This window comes from Bombus vosnesenskii, unplaced genomic scaffold (genome assembly GCF_011952255.1).
Source record: "Bombus vosnesenskii isolate JDL3184/JDL3185 unplaced genomic scaffold, Bvos_JDL3184-5_v1.1 scf7180000013264, whole genome shotgun sequence".
In the NCBI taxonomy this organism is placed as follows: domain Eukaryota; kingdom Metazoa; phylum Arthropoda; class Insecta; order Hymenoptera; family Apidae; genus Bombus; species Bombus vosnesenskii.
The window spans coordinates 4,445,913-4,459,581 of NW_022882924.1; the positions used below are offsets into that span (position 1 = coordinate 4,445,913).

Below are 13,669 nucleotides of genomic sequence, written 5' to 3' on the forward strand. Positions count from 1 at the left end.
CGTCGTTGGGACCAACGCGATTTCATACACGGTTCAACCCTTTAACAGTTTAATCGAAAGAAAAGAAAAAAGACACGATAGACTAACCAAACTAGATAAACAGACACTGCACTGTATCGTAATAGTAATTTCTATGTTTAACGTTCTCTTCTATCCTATGTGAGCATCTAAACTGTTCAAGGGTTAAAGGCAGGAGGGTTACAGGGTATAACGGTGATCGGGTGGTAACTGGTGCAGGATGAAGGGTTGTAGAGATATCTAAAATACGTGAAAGACGGGCTAGCGGGCAGCAGGTACATGGTACAGAGAACGTACATTTCCGATGGACCTGCGGGGACCTCCTGTAGAACGGAGTAGGCCCTGGGCCCGAGGGTGGTGGCGGTAATGGCGGCACGCTGATCGACGAACCCGCCGAGGAAACCGTCGACGGTTCCCGTATGCTCCAACGCACACGGCCAGGGCCCGTGACTGAAACACCCGCTACCACTCCTGATCAATCCGATCACGATGCTCGGACGATCGTCGATCTGATCGCGATCGATTTCGCGCGAGCAACTTTTAGCCTGATTAATGACTGAATAGATTGACAGAGGACAGAAACGGGGGTTGGAGGTAGAGGGCTGAATGAACGGGCGCAAGGGATGTTTGTTTTATCAAAGATTTATCTCTACCTCGATGCATCCAGTGATTTCGATCGATAGCATACAGTGATAGGATATATCAAATAATGGATAGTACGGTTTTTCGTTTATCTTGAGACCAATGATTTCAATGAGTTCAGATGAGCTGAAGTTGCAGCGACGCGACTACGACCGACGTACGAATGCTTGTTGCTCACCGCCTCGGCGTTAGATGGTTCAATGGATGAGTCGAAATGACGATGACTATTTGGCTGACTACACGACCGTGACGATGATGAAGGACGATGGTAGATCGAAGAGATGTGACTGGTGATGATTACGAGTGAACGAGAGGCGTCACGTAGGATGAAAAGTCATGGTGCTAGGTGCAGATATATGAAACAATATTATTGATACGTGAAACAACGTGACAAGGATTATCTATCGATGATGCTTGGATCAAGCGCGTTGATGTGTTATTTTCATAAAAGATGACGGTATTTTCTTTTTTCTTTTTTGCTAATGCTCGGCGTTCAAAAAGGGACACACTTATCCAGATAGCTTTAATTTACTCGATCGATTCCATTGTCCGATACTATATATGTTTGACATTGAACATTCTGCTATAGCTAATTGTAAGAACGGTTAAACGAGTTGGTTGGGCTAATTCGCGGTTTACGGAGGTTGTTCAGGAAAGAAAGGGGTAAACAACATGTTGCAAAACTTTCTGCACGGACAATCAATAGGGCTACTGATTACTAGAGATTTGGACTCATAGGCAAAGACAAAAAGATAGAAACGATTAAACAGGAGTATCATGCATTTGCCTAAAACATTAACGACCACTTGGCAGTTAACGCGTCCGACACACACCGCTTAAAGAATTCATTTGACAAAGAAGATGCGCGTTGCAGATCGGCCTGCGACGAATCTTTCTACGATCGACACTTTTCAATGAAGTTACGGCCCGTACGAACAAAGAAAGATACAAGCACGTACAGCGATACTCTTAGAAGCGGTGGATGTCTCTTGCAACACGATTCGAACAGGGTAAATACGGTCAGGTATGACGAACGGTTTGGCTTTTGGGACCCACAAGAGCAAACAGCAGACCAAACTCGCATAATATGTATATAAATAATGTGTATAAAGACTTCTATCCAAATCAATCAATCAAATTCAATGGTATATGCGAAAATGCAAAACACGGAACTCGTAATTGATTACGAGCGCCAATCGATTTGGGTTACGATCTCTTGAATACTAAATCGATCGACTGTACCGATACAAAGAGATGACAAAGGACGTATCGATGCCTGTTCGTGCTACTTACTCGGTCGTGGGTGCCTTTCAGGCTCACTGCCCTTTTCCCTTTGCTCTTTCTCCTTGTCCTTCGGCTCCTTTTCTTTCTCCTAAACAAAAGGCACTCGATCGATAATGTTGTATCATCGAATTAATCTTGGAATTATTTCCAGTTTACACGTGATCGAGTCTTAAATATCGACTAAGTCTCTTTGACGAGAACGTAGCTAGTTGTCATCGAGGCTTTTTCCTAAAGAAATACCTTGGCGTCTTTAGTGACGGACGGTGCACGCGGTGGTTGACGTTTAGGTGAACGACGTTCGGTCACGGTAGGACCAAGACTCTGAGAACGACCGGTTCTTGGACTGTTCTTAGGACTGGACTTGGTCTTAGGCTGAATCTCCTCGCGGTGCTCTTTCGTTTCCTCTCGACGTCGTGGTATCACGGGCTCCAACTTCTCTCTCGTTGGAGAGGGAAGTAGTGCACCGTCACCTGACAGGAAAGGAGAACAGGTTTTTTCTATTTTCATAAAATTCGTTGTTGCACCGTTTGAAATTACTTCGATGTACTTACCCACGCCAGTTGTACGATCCAAGTGATGGCGGATCAAGAAATCTTTCCTTGCGCGAGCAATGGCTCTTTCCGGGTCCTGTCGGCCGATACATCAATTTTATCGATATCGTTGGGATTAATGAATCGTCAGTGGACAAGTACGTACCACTTTAAAATCGTCATGCAAAATTCCGTGAACGGGTCTGGCTTGTACCGATGATGGTCGGCCAGCAGGGGGCATGGTCATCGTGGCGGCAACGGGGGCGACCTTCCTCGTGTTCTCCTTTTCTTTCTCTTCCTTCGTCACTGACCTAAATATGCAACCACTTGTCACCGGGTTTTTTCTTCCACTGACAATTCGGCACGAGGCACAATCGCGTGGAAGAAATAAAAGGCAGCTACGACAAAACCCGTACGAAGATTCGAACAATTCGTCCCTGTACAACTACGCTTGACTCTCTTCTTTTCTTTTCTTTTCTCCTCTTTCTCTGGCTCGAGTAGAGCGTGTACATGAATGGAGGTGTCTCTGTCTCTGACGATAATTGGTTAGCGAATATTCACGATAAATGCTAGAACTCATCGTCAAATTAATCACCGATGTCGCATTCCTGATAAGTCGGACGCCAGTAGAATCCAATCGTGCCAAGTCAAACGCCGATGCTCCCTATGCATACGCCGATACTGCTACGTTCACAGTACTAGAGAATTATACGTACCAACGAGAATGGATAATATGTAAATTTGAAAAATTGTCGATCGATCGATCGTGCTCGTAGCTCGATGGATAGCCATATTCGAAAATAACCAACAATCCGTCTGATATCGCAAGAGTGCAACTACTTCTAACGATTTTTTATCCGTCAATTCATCGGCAAATTTCATTTCCTTCCATTCGTACAATCAGCTTTCGTTTACGTCTAATTTGTTTAACGTTTGCTATCGATGTTCTTCTACCTTTATATTTCTGTTCATCGCGTTGCGAAACGGATACCGTTTACCATTGACATTGATTGTCAAGTAACATGGAAAACTTGAATGTTTGAGAGTGGAGTAGTGTACTGGCCTGGCAAGGGACAGCGCGTTGAGAGCGTGGTTACTGGAGACTCGTTTCCACAGCGAAGCCTCGTCCTCTGCTGCCAGACCGCAACCCCAGTCGCGATGCTAATATAAATCAGAATCAATCATTCTGTTGCTTTTTACTTCCTAGGCGCTAAGCTATAACGCGTTTGCAGCGGCACTATGGCGCGCGTGAGCGCACATACGCACACGCACACACAAACACACACACGCGCGCGCGTGTATAGAGAACATGCTATGGAAGACACAGATCGTACTACGTTTCGTGTGCAAACGATTTTCGTTGATTTCGATCGGTTTTGACGTCTGAGGAATATGTGCATGCATGTGTACGATGAGTATATGAGTTTGACAGAAGATCGTAGAGATTTGTCGTGATCGTTGGCGATGATGGCCGATCGATATTGAGTCGTGTTGTGAATCAAACGTTCAGAAATCGTTGAAAAAAAATGATAAGACGAACACATGCAAGTTTGAATGCACTCGTAAATCGACAACGTTCATCCTTTGGCTCTGTATTTGTAACACTTAGGATATTTACAAAGACACACGTACACTAATGGTTCTATGGATGGCGAAAGCCTGCCTAGGGAACACTCGAGAAACGAAAGACACTAAGAAAGGTGTAAAGGGGGAATATCGTTTCCAAATTGAAACTCGAAGAACAAATATCGGCGAAAGAAAGGATGGAACAGTGGCATCTTTGTTCCCGGAATTACCTTGTACTCGTCAGCGAGTCGTCTAAGCTCGATGACATCAGACGTAGGAAACGGTTTCTTCTGCGGTTTGCTCAGCCCTTTATCATCCGATATCCTTACGGTCCTACCTGACTTTTTACCCCTGAAAAGAATCAATCGTGGTTGTAGGGTACTCTAGCGTATGTTCTTCTTTTTTTTTTTTCTTTTTTCTCATTCTCGATGAGTGTGATATACACGCGCGAAACACGTCGCAATCGACCTCGGATCGTCGTAGATGCTTTCTCGTTCTTCCCTTCGAATCTCTTCGTCTACGCGATGCTGCATACGGGACCGTGTACGATAAGCTAGCTCGGATTAATATACGTCATCTTGAATTCTGACCTGAAAGCTATTTTCAAGTCCGGCATATCCTCCTCGCGCTCGTCGCCCTCGGGCACCACTCCGTCGATGGTGTCGGCCCCGGTTCCTCCGACCAGCGGCTCCAACTCCGACGCTTGCATTCCTGTGATACATCGACAAGAAGAAAAAAAAAAGAAAAAAAAGGAAAAGAGAAACAAGCGAATGTTAAAAAGATTCCAGAAGGAGAAACGTCTTCGTTACTAAATAAATCGATACTTTTTTCTACTTGAAATGGTTCAAGACCCCTTGGAAAGCAAACGCAAGTTGGATCGGAGGAGAAAAAATTTGTCGAGATGTTCCATTTACCATCGCGCTTATGATCGACATCACCGGGTCGTTTCTTGTGAACCGGGGCAGGTCCTGTAGGGGCGATACCCTGCTTAAGAGCTCCCATGCTGAGAGATTTTCTAGGTGGGCCTGTCGTACCTGCAGGAAGTCCCGCGGCCAACACCTCCGGCGCCATTGTCTCGCCATTCGTCAGTTGAGGTCTTCTAGGCCAGGCGAACTGCAGCCGATACTCGGTGCTGATCCGCGAAATCGCTTTGCTCAGTTGACTCGGTGGCAAACCTGACTGCGTTGTAACTTCCTGTAATCACGATTTCACGATCGTTAACTTCAGATGTGCAGCCTCGTAGGCTACGCTATTCCATGGCTACGAGGCTCGCGTACTTTCACGAGGAACGCGCGTAAGAAAGGGACGCTCGTACGGGAGAAGCGCACGCGTCAATGTGCATTCGAAAAACAGGTCGAGCGAGATGAAACTCGATGACGACGACTTGTTGACAGAGAACTTGAGGAAATTGGCCTGCGGGTTACGCGTTGGAAGAAAGCTTCGAATAAACTTTTACGACTCCATTTACGTTGCTTCCATCCCTCCGCCCACATCCCCCATTTTCTATCGTCGATTAAAAATAGGAACGAACCGATTACGCGTTTATCGATTTCCCGATTTTCGATACGCGTACGACATGGATAACGAGAGCTATAGGTTTGTCGGTCTCCAACCTTTCTCTCATTCGTGTCCGAGTAATCGTTCGTTCTGCGTCGTATCTGAAAAGTACGCGGGACGTTCGCACGCTCGTCGACTCGCACTTACTCGAACTTTGTCAGCTACAACGTTCGAATCGACGGCGTCGATGCCTCCCCCATCGGCTGCCGTCATGAATTCGTGCGTTTTGTACGCCAGCTCCGGGCATTTCTTTCGCCGTGGCAATGGTGGTTCCAAAGTGGGTCCTGAAACGAATAAACGTGGCTGCTTGAGATCTTTCATTTGGTATCTATCGTCTTTCGTTTACACGAAAGGGACACTACACGAGTCGCGTTCTCGACCGCTTCTCCTTCGAACGAGTGGAAAGAAACCTTTCGGTTCGCGTCACGATTCGAACGTACGATCGTTTAGAAATCGATTCCGTTCTTTCTCCCTATTGCTGGTAGTAATTTCGCACGGTTAGAGGAAATTTCGAGCAGCCAGGAGAGACGCTCGAGTGGCTCGAGACTTCGTTTGGGGATGGAAATCGATTTCTGATAATAGAGGTAATTAAACAGCGGCCGAGAACGTGCACGATGTCACGGGAAACGAACTTATAAAAAGAGGCGAACATCTCGAGGCGACAACACACAGAACAAGCGGGAAGCTGCTACATCTTGCAGTATCTGCAGGCACGCGCGCGTACGCCGCACACAGAAGATCACACAGAGTCGTAGAAAGGAAAAAAAGCGTTCCTCTGTAAGAAGCAGGGAAGAAGAAAATGAACTTGTAGTCCTTCTCTTTCTCGTTTCTTTTCATTTTCGAAGCAACACGTCCACGCATAAGCATCCAGCAGCCGTGGTTCGCCCTCTTACCAACACGCTTGGTAATTAACTCTCTATATTTTCGCTAGCCGCCTGTCGGAGCAGAAACTGCAAGAGGCACTTTCTCCTCTCGAGGCTCGAACGCTTGGAACATTGCTGAAAGACGATTATAAGCGACAAAAGCTTAGAAAGCGTCTCGAGTGGCTCATAGTTTCGCGAAGCTTGCTTTTGTGAACCGCTGGATGTTTTCCTCGGTCTCGAGTTCTCGCGGAGAGATCTCGCCATCGTTCCGCGACCTCGCGTCCTTCCCGTCACGATTTCCACGCCGTGTTCAACGATTCGTCGTTTCGATTTCACTGGAAATCGTATTTCGTAGAAATCGACGCGACACGGCACCGCGTTTCCATCGGTGCTGTTTCGTCGCTGACGCGCCGCGCGTTGAATTAAGGTCAACGGAAATCGGATTCCGAAGAGACGGCGTTGAAATCGCCGCACAGGGGTTAAAAGTTGAACACGAGACGAAGTTAAGTTGTCGTTTCGAGGAAAAGTTGCCGGATACGGTAATCCGCCGGTACTTTGAGGATAAGTCGTGCCGTGCCGGCTTTCGGTCACGCGATTCCAAGCTTCGAAGTGTTTCGGGAAAAGCCAGGTGACAGAAAGAGAACAGAAAGAGAGGACAGTTTGAGAGAGACAGGCCGATTCTTCGCGTGCAAGCGTTTCCGTTTGCATTCTGTTATTTCCGTGCAACCGATTCGTCGCGAATGTTCCGCTTTCAGTGCGGCCATTATCGCTAGGCGATGCTAGGACAGTCAACAATAACGTGCACACGAATGATCGATGCGACGTTGAGCGTCTATGCATTCGTCTCTCCTCGTTTCTGATCGTCTAATGCGACTGTTTTATCTGTGTGCGTACGTACGTGGCGCGTGTGTTTGCACGTCCATGTTTGCGTGTCTCTGCGTGTGACGATGCGTGGATCATTAACTCGGTTATATAAGCGTCGTTGAAACTTTAATACGACGATATCATCGTGCACTTTGGTGTCAGTGTTGATCTGTTTGCGGTTGTTAATCGAACTAGATTTGTTACCAACGAGCCAGTTTGCAGAACGAATCGAATCGAAAAATCAGTATCCTGTTGAAAATGGCTCGATCTATACCTAAATCAGATAGTAGGAGAATGATAGCGAGGTCTATCGAATAAGGACCATTCTTCCGGTGTGTTTTGATCGAAGCTAATCGCATCGGTAGGATGTCAGCTTTGTGCTCCAGTTGCGTAGGTGAATAGAGATCGACGCTCTCTGCTCGATCATCCGCAGGGGAATGCTTCGTTTTATGCCGCCGAATTATTAGATCATGCACCAAGGGAAATAATAGAAAAAACGGTTTTATCGTTTCATCGCCACACAAGTCGAACGATCGCTTCGAAAGATAACACGGTACCGTTTTTTATAAGAATAAACATGCATCAGCTTCGTTTCATTCCGCAGACAGATGCTCTACTTTCAAGATCTATGAATAATGTTAGGCTTAACTTCCATATGCATGGCAAACACGATCGAACGCAGTGATACCAATGGTCTATAGGACAAAGAAACGATCAAAGTTCCGATCACTCGTAAAGATCGTGCAACGTGCAAGTACTCAGTCGATCGACGAACGAAGGTGCACGCGAGATTGATTTAATACCGAAAGAAAAAAAGAAAGATTTCCTGTGTTCGAAAACATAAAAAGAACGAAACTTGACGGCGGAAAGGAAAGAAAATGACATAAAAATAGGAGAAAAATGAGGAAAACTGGACGCTCGTTCGTTAGGCACTGATACGTAAGATCGTTTGCTTTGCTAAATCGAAAAGCAGACGGAAGAGTCACGGACGAGAATTTTCCATCAACCGTTTTCCTATTTGTTGCTTTTCTCTTTAATTGTAATACCATCGTGAGCTGTGACAGTCGCGTAATATAATTGTCAGCCGGCATTTCTCGGTCACCCATGTCGCAGACTTTAGTTCATGCCAGAAAACTGTCAGAAGGATTTCCGTGCATATCAATAGCCGGTGTGAGACAGATAAAACCGCCTCCTCTTTCACTAGCACCTACGCCTTCTAGTTTCAACCGTCGCTCGACTTACTGGCTATGAATTAATTATCTTCACGGGCTAACGTTCTCGTTTCAGCCAATGAAACAACTCTCATTCCCTTTGAATAAGGATTCACCGAGAGAAGTTTCGATGAAAGTAAAAGTTCGCGGTTTCCAGAAGAAAAGAAGGCGAGCAAATAACAGGTAGGAACGAGAGATTTGCCCGTTTTCGTCTCCTTTCTTTCCGTCGCGTCACGTTTCGACGATTCCCAACGCGCGGGCTGCAAATAAATTAATTACACCGAAGCGGCTGTTCGCACGCGGGGAAAGTTATTTTCGTCGAGTGTTTGTTTGATGCTATTTATCCGCCAATTTCAACGTGTATTCACGCGATAGAACGTTGATTTACGCAGTTGATATTTGCTGCGTGATCGATCATTTTTGATAAGTTTCCCCTTCGAACCTGATCGAAATGTAAGCGCATCGGACAAAATCATCGAGCCGGACGTTTGCGCGCTGATTCTAATTGAAACGATAGAAACTATTCATCGGACGTGAATTGCCGTCGATATTAATCAGAGACTAGAATTACAATATTGACCGTGTGTGTTTATGTATTTGGATAGCGTGTACGTCGAAACGAGTACGATACGCGTAGAATCGTGTGCTTGCCTGGCTTAATGTATTTAAGCAGAGATAACGATGGGTGATTCGTCAACGAGATCGAATCGAACTAATAATCATCGAGGCCACTGTCATAAAAGATATACACCGGATTACCGACACGATAGTCGTTCGACTATGTTACGAGCCGCGCACGTTTCTCGTATCGCGTTTTCTGCGTGCTTCCTCGAATCGATCGAATTTTCAAGCAAAATCGCGCCACTTGACAGCTATTCGAAGAAGATTTCGCGGGCAATACGCAATGGACTAGCATTGATTAGTCGCGTCGTAACGTTGGCAGTGGAAAACAGGTCAGACGGGAATAATTTTCAGACCGAACAGAGTGTAGTAAACCGGTAATCGTAGCGAAAATGTGGGTCGCCGCTAGTCTTCCGAAACGGTTGGGCTCTTTCCACCGTAAAAATTGCGGAATATTTTCGCGATAAAAGACTTTACGTCGTCCGTAGCAACTGTTCCGTGTATATAACTTTACGTTTGCCAAGAAACTAGAATGGCGAGGGAAGGAGGAGGATAAGGAGGAGGAAGAGAAAGAGATGGTCCGATGCATCGAGGAATCGAGTACGTTTTCAAGTGGAAAAAACGTAGAACGCCAGGGTGACCGTCGACGAATCCACTACGATCGTGGCCCCTGTAACACGTTGATTAATCCCCGTTAGGCGAGTCGGTGGTTTTGCGTGGGCGTAACTTGCCGCAAATTCATCTAATATCGGCGGTGTCTCGCATCTCCCGGCCGATAATTAAATTCGTTGCTCATTAGCCAGTGACGGGCATTAGCCTAGTCGATGGTTTTCCGCGTACGACACGGGAATTAATTGTCTCGAGCGATTGTCTCGTCCGATCGTAGGGACGATTAATCGTCGCAATTTCACGATCGACAGTTTTCGAACGCAGACGATCACGCGTCTCGGTCGTACGAGATAATCGCGTACGCACATATACGCGTATCTAGTATCTATACACACGCGTACACGAATAGCGGTATGTGTTTTGCCAATCGCAGGGACGAATCGGGATTGAAAATTAATTAGCTGCGGTCTAATTGCAACGATTAATCGCTACAATCGGCCTGAAGTCCAATGGGAGGGCGTACACCACCTACAACGCGGCAAAAGTATAGAGGCAAGCGCCGCGAAAAATGTTTGATTGCCGTGCAGGCGAAAAGAAATGCGGCGAGCAGAAAAGTCTAAGGAAACGCGCGCGGTACCTTCGACCTAACGATTTCAATTAAGAGGCTCCCAAACGCAGAGACGTATGCAAAACTGAAATGCGTTTCTACTGCGCTAAATCGAAAGGCGCGATCGACGCAGCAAATAAAATGAGAAACAGATACAACTAGGAAGAAGCTTTCTTTCTCGATGTTAAAAAAAAGAAAAGAAAGAAAAAGGAAACAATTATAGAAACAGAGTCCGTTTTCTCTTTTCTTCGCGTTTTCCCCGCTTTACGTAAAGTTGAATAAGCGGTTCGTCGAAACGTCTTGACAAGTCGAGCACCGCAAGGATACTATTCATCGTCCCTCTATCTTATGTAAATGGACAGGGAAACCCGCGTTTGTCTATAGAAGGAATTGATTTGCTTCGGAGTTTTTTACAATACGCAATGTTTATCGAGCAATCGTTGGATGTTGAAAAATCGCGTGTCGTCTCTTTCTCAACTTTCTCGGGCGAGAATTCTTTGGCGAAAACCGTGAGGGGCCGAGGGGTTATTTTTAGCGCGAATCGCGAAGCTGATAGTTCGAGAATTCTGGAACAAGTTGTAACAAGTTGTATAGAGTTCAATATATGTATATGCTGCGTATATACAACGATACATTTTCGAGGCAAACCACTGTGCGAACTTTCGTGCAAGTAAATGCGGAGGCGCATCGTGCAGTATCTATCTAGCCTATGTATCTACTTGGAGCAGAGGTAAAGGTTGTACGTGTTTCGAGCGGTCCGTGATAACGGACAGTCCGACTGGCAAACGTTAACGTATAAAACATTTGACAATGCACGAAATCAAAAACAAAAGAGAGTGAAACGTCTTCGAAGGAGCACCGTTTCCAAACGAGACTCTTCCAAGGGGCAAGATAGAAAAACAAAAGGGTGCACCTTTGTTCGTTTCGGTTCGATGAGATACGCTTCTCGACGAAATACGTTCTTTCCCCCACTCCTCCCTTTTTCTCTTATCTTCTTTGTTTCTTTGTTTTTCAAGATCGTAGCGACTGTACACTTGGCGCGTTTCCTCGAGAGAAGTACCTCGATCGGTTATGCCAACATGCCCTACGTATACAAGATCTAACGGGTACAAAGAAAAAGAAACGCGTGCCTAAGGACAGTCGATGCAACCTAAACACAGCCTGCACAATGGATGCATTCACACACCGACGTGACAGATGAGAATGTTCGCGCGAGATTCGTCGCAAAACTCAGAGGCAAGCGCAGAGAGGAGATTGAAACGTTCAGACCTGGTTCGCACTTGTGTTTTAATCCGGTGCATTTTTTTTCGAGCTCGCGAACCTCGAAGGTCGCTTCGAAAGCTTCGTAAACATTCTATATCGAGCACGGCTTTGCCCTCGAGAAATTAATGCGTATGTAACGGTCGAATAAAACGGAATTGTTTCTAAACACGAGACCGACCGGTGGTCTGTAATCGCACGGTACTTTTCTACTTTTCTTCGACACGCTATATGGCTATCGCTATGATTGTTCTAGGCGATGCAAAACCGCGATTACAAAATAGCAATGCGAACCGAGTCTTAGGAATCATCGGTCAACCGCAAGCAAGCATGCTCTATTAACCCTTCGACCGTGAAACTCGCGAATAGAACGTCGACGAGTATCGACGGTGTCGCGGCACAGAGCTCGGAAGAAGGTGTCTGGCGACGTTTCCGAAAGCGAAAGTTACTTCAGAAGGGTTAATTACGTTGGATGGGATCTCCTCGCGCCTGGGGAATGGGATGATTAAAAGAAAAGAAGGGCGGAGTTGAGAATGAAACGGAGCAAGGCCAAAGTGGAAATTCCACCCCCCAAAAGGTGTTAAAAAAAAGGGGCTAAAACGAGCGAAATAAACCGTAATAATCTAGATGTTTGCGTAGCTCCGATCGTTCGTCTTACCTTCGTTGTTCTCATCCTCGGTTGACTTGGCCGATTGTAGCTTCGCGCTCGGTTGCTTCGCTGCAATCAAAATTCGCAGCTGGCACCGTATTCGTCTTTCTTTTTCTCTTTTCTCTCGTTCCCATTTTCTTTTCTCGTTTTGTCTTTTTCCCTTTTACTCGTTGTCTTTCGTTCACTTTTCTTTCCCTTTACGTTCTTCGCTTTTTACTTCTCTCTCGCTAAACTCGCTCTTTTCCGGTTATCCGTATTTTGGCTGCCTAGTCTAGTGACCCGTTTCGGTTTCGATACCGCTTGTCTTTGCGTTTCTTTTTCAATAACAACAACGATAACAAAAAAAGAGAGAGAGAGAGAGAGAGAAAAATTGGCCCGAAAACCGATCCCACGTTCACGAGAACGTCCAAGCAAGCTCGTTGCCAAATCAAACGTGAATCGTTTGTAAATTCCTGGCCGCTATCGATAACCGATAGCTACGCCGAGTGATTAATTAATTATTTTCACGGTAGCTCACGAGCCGTGATTGGGTTGATATAGTCTGCGTGATCGACGGCCACGTGTCTCGAGACGTTTTGCGATCTTATGAATCGCGACTCTGAGGATGTATAGGACGTTTAGGCTAGTATTAATATAGAATCTAGGATAGCTGTATATATAATTAAGCGTTTTGTCACACGTTCACGTAAACGTCGGCAATCAAAGTAAGGAATTAAGATGGAGGAAAGGAAAGTGTGAAGAGTTCACAACATCGACAAGACTGAACAAAGAATGTACACGTTATGGAGAAATCAGTGGTATAATTGGACGTATAAGACAGACGTAGTGAAACAAAATGTTATACATACTTATATATGGTACGATTATACGAGTCACGAAGGTGAGAGACATGGCGGTGGTGGTGTGAAAACGGGAGGTGAAACGTGACGACAGAGCGTGTGCGGTATTAATGAGACCAGATGTATGATGACTATAAGTAGCACGATCAAAGAAAGAAATAAAATCGCTAAACACCTTTTACAATACTAACAAGGGGAAGAAAAGATCATGAGAAAAATGGAAGTCGATAAGTACGAATCATCTGGAGCGTGATACGAGCGTGAATTTCTTCTTTCATCTAAAATGTGATCATAATCATTATTATTATCGCTATCAACATCGTCATCGCGTCTATTTAAATTTCGCATTACACGTTTTTCCACTTAATTCACCGATCGCGTTTTCAATGCGTATTTCTCTATAAGCGTCGCCGCGTAACAGAGAACGCTCGTAACGTGAAAACTAAAATGCCGTTCGCAGCATATTTCTACGAATGAATTTCGAGGCTATGGTACGTTAATCGCGTCTCTAACAACGTTATTCAACCCGACGATTCAGCGACGTTGTTG

The 13,669-nt window shown here is 45.6% G+C and overlaps 1 protein-coding gene across 20 annotated transcripts in view; it reads right to left on the reverse strand.

The window, feature by feature from the left end:
- Nucleotides 1-13,669, reverse strand: part of LOC117241132 (proteoglycan 4) — a 44,833-nt gene that overhangs the window by 10,719 nt on the left and 20,445 nt on the right. For 5 of the 20 annotated variants that reach the window (XM_033507105.1, XM_033507173.1, XM_033507110.1 and 2 more), the window contains 11 exons: nt 12,291-12,350; nt 5,745-5,881; nt 4,865-5,234; nt 4,631-4,751; nt 4,271-4,391; nt 3,538-3,635; nt 2,641-2,785; nt 2,496-2,571; nt 2,185-2,441; nt 1,954-2,032; nt 316-468 (listed from right to left, as the gene is read on the reverse strand). In XM_033507105.1, the coding sequence (XP_033362996.1) occupies nt 316-468; nt 1,954-2,032; nt 2,185-2,441; nt 2,496-2,571; nt 2,641-2,785; nt 3,538-3,635; nt 4,271-4,391; nt 4,631-4,751; nt 4,865-5,234; nt 5,745-5,881; nt 12,291-12,350 (1,617 nt within the window). The remainder of the gene's footprint in view (nt 1-315; nt 469-1,953; nt 2,033-2,184; nt 2,442-2,495; nt 2,572-2,640; nt 2,786-3,537; nt 3,636-4,270; nt 4,392-4,630; nt 4,752-4,864; nt 5,235-5,744; nt 5,882-12,290; nt 12,351-13,669) is intronic. The other 15 variants (XM_033507191.1, XM_033507144.1, XM_033507156.1 and 12 more) reach the window with 12 other exon arrangements.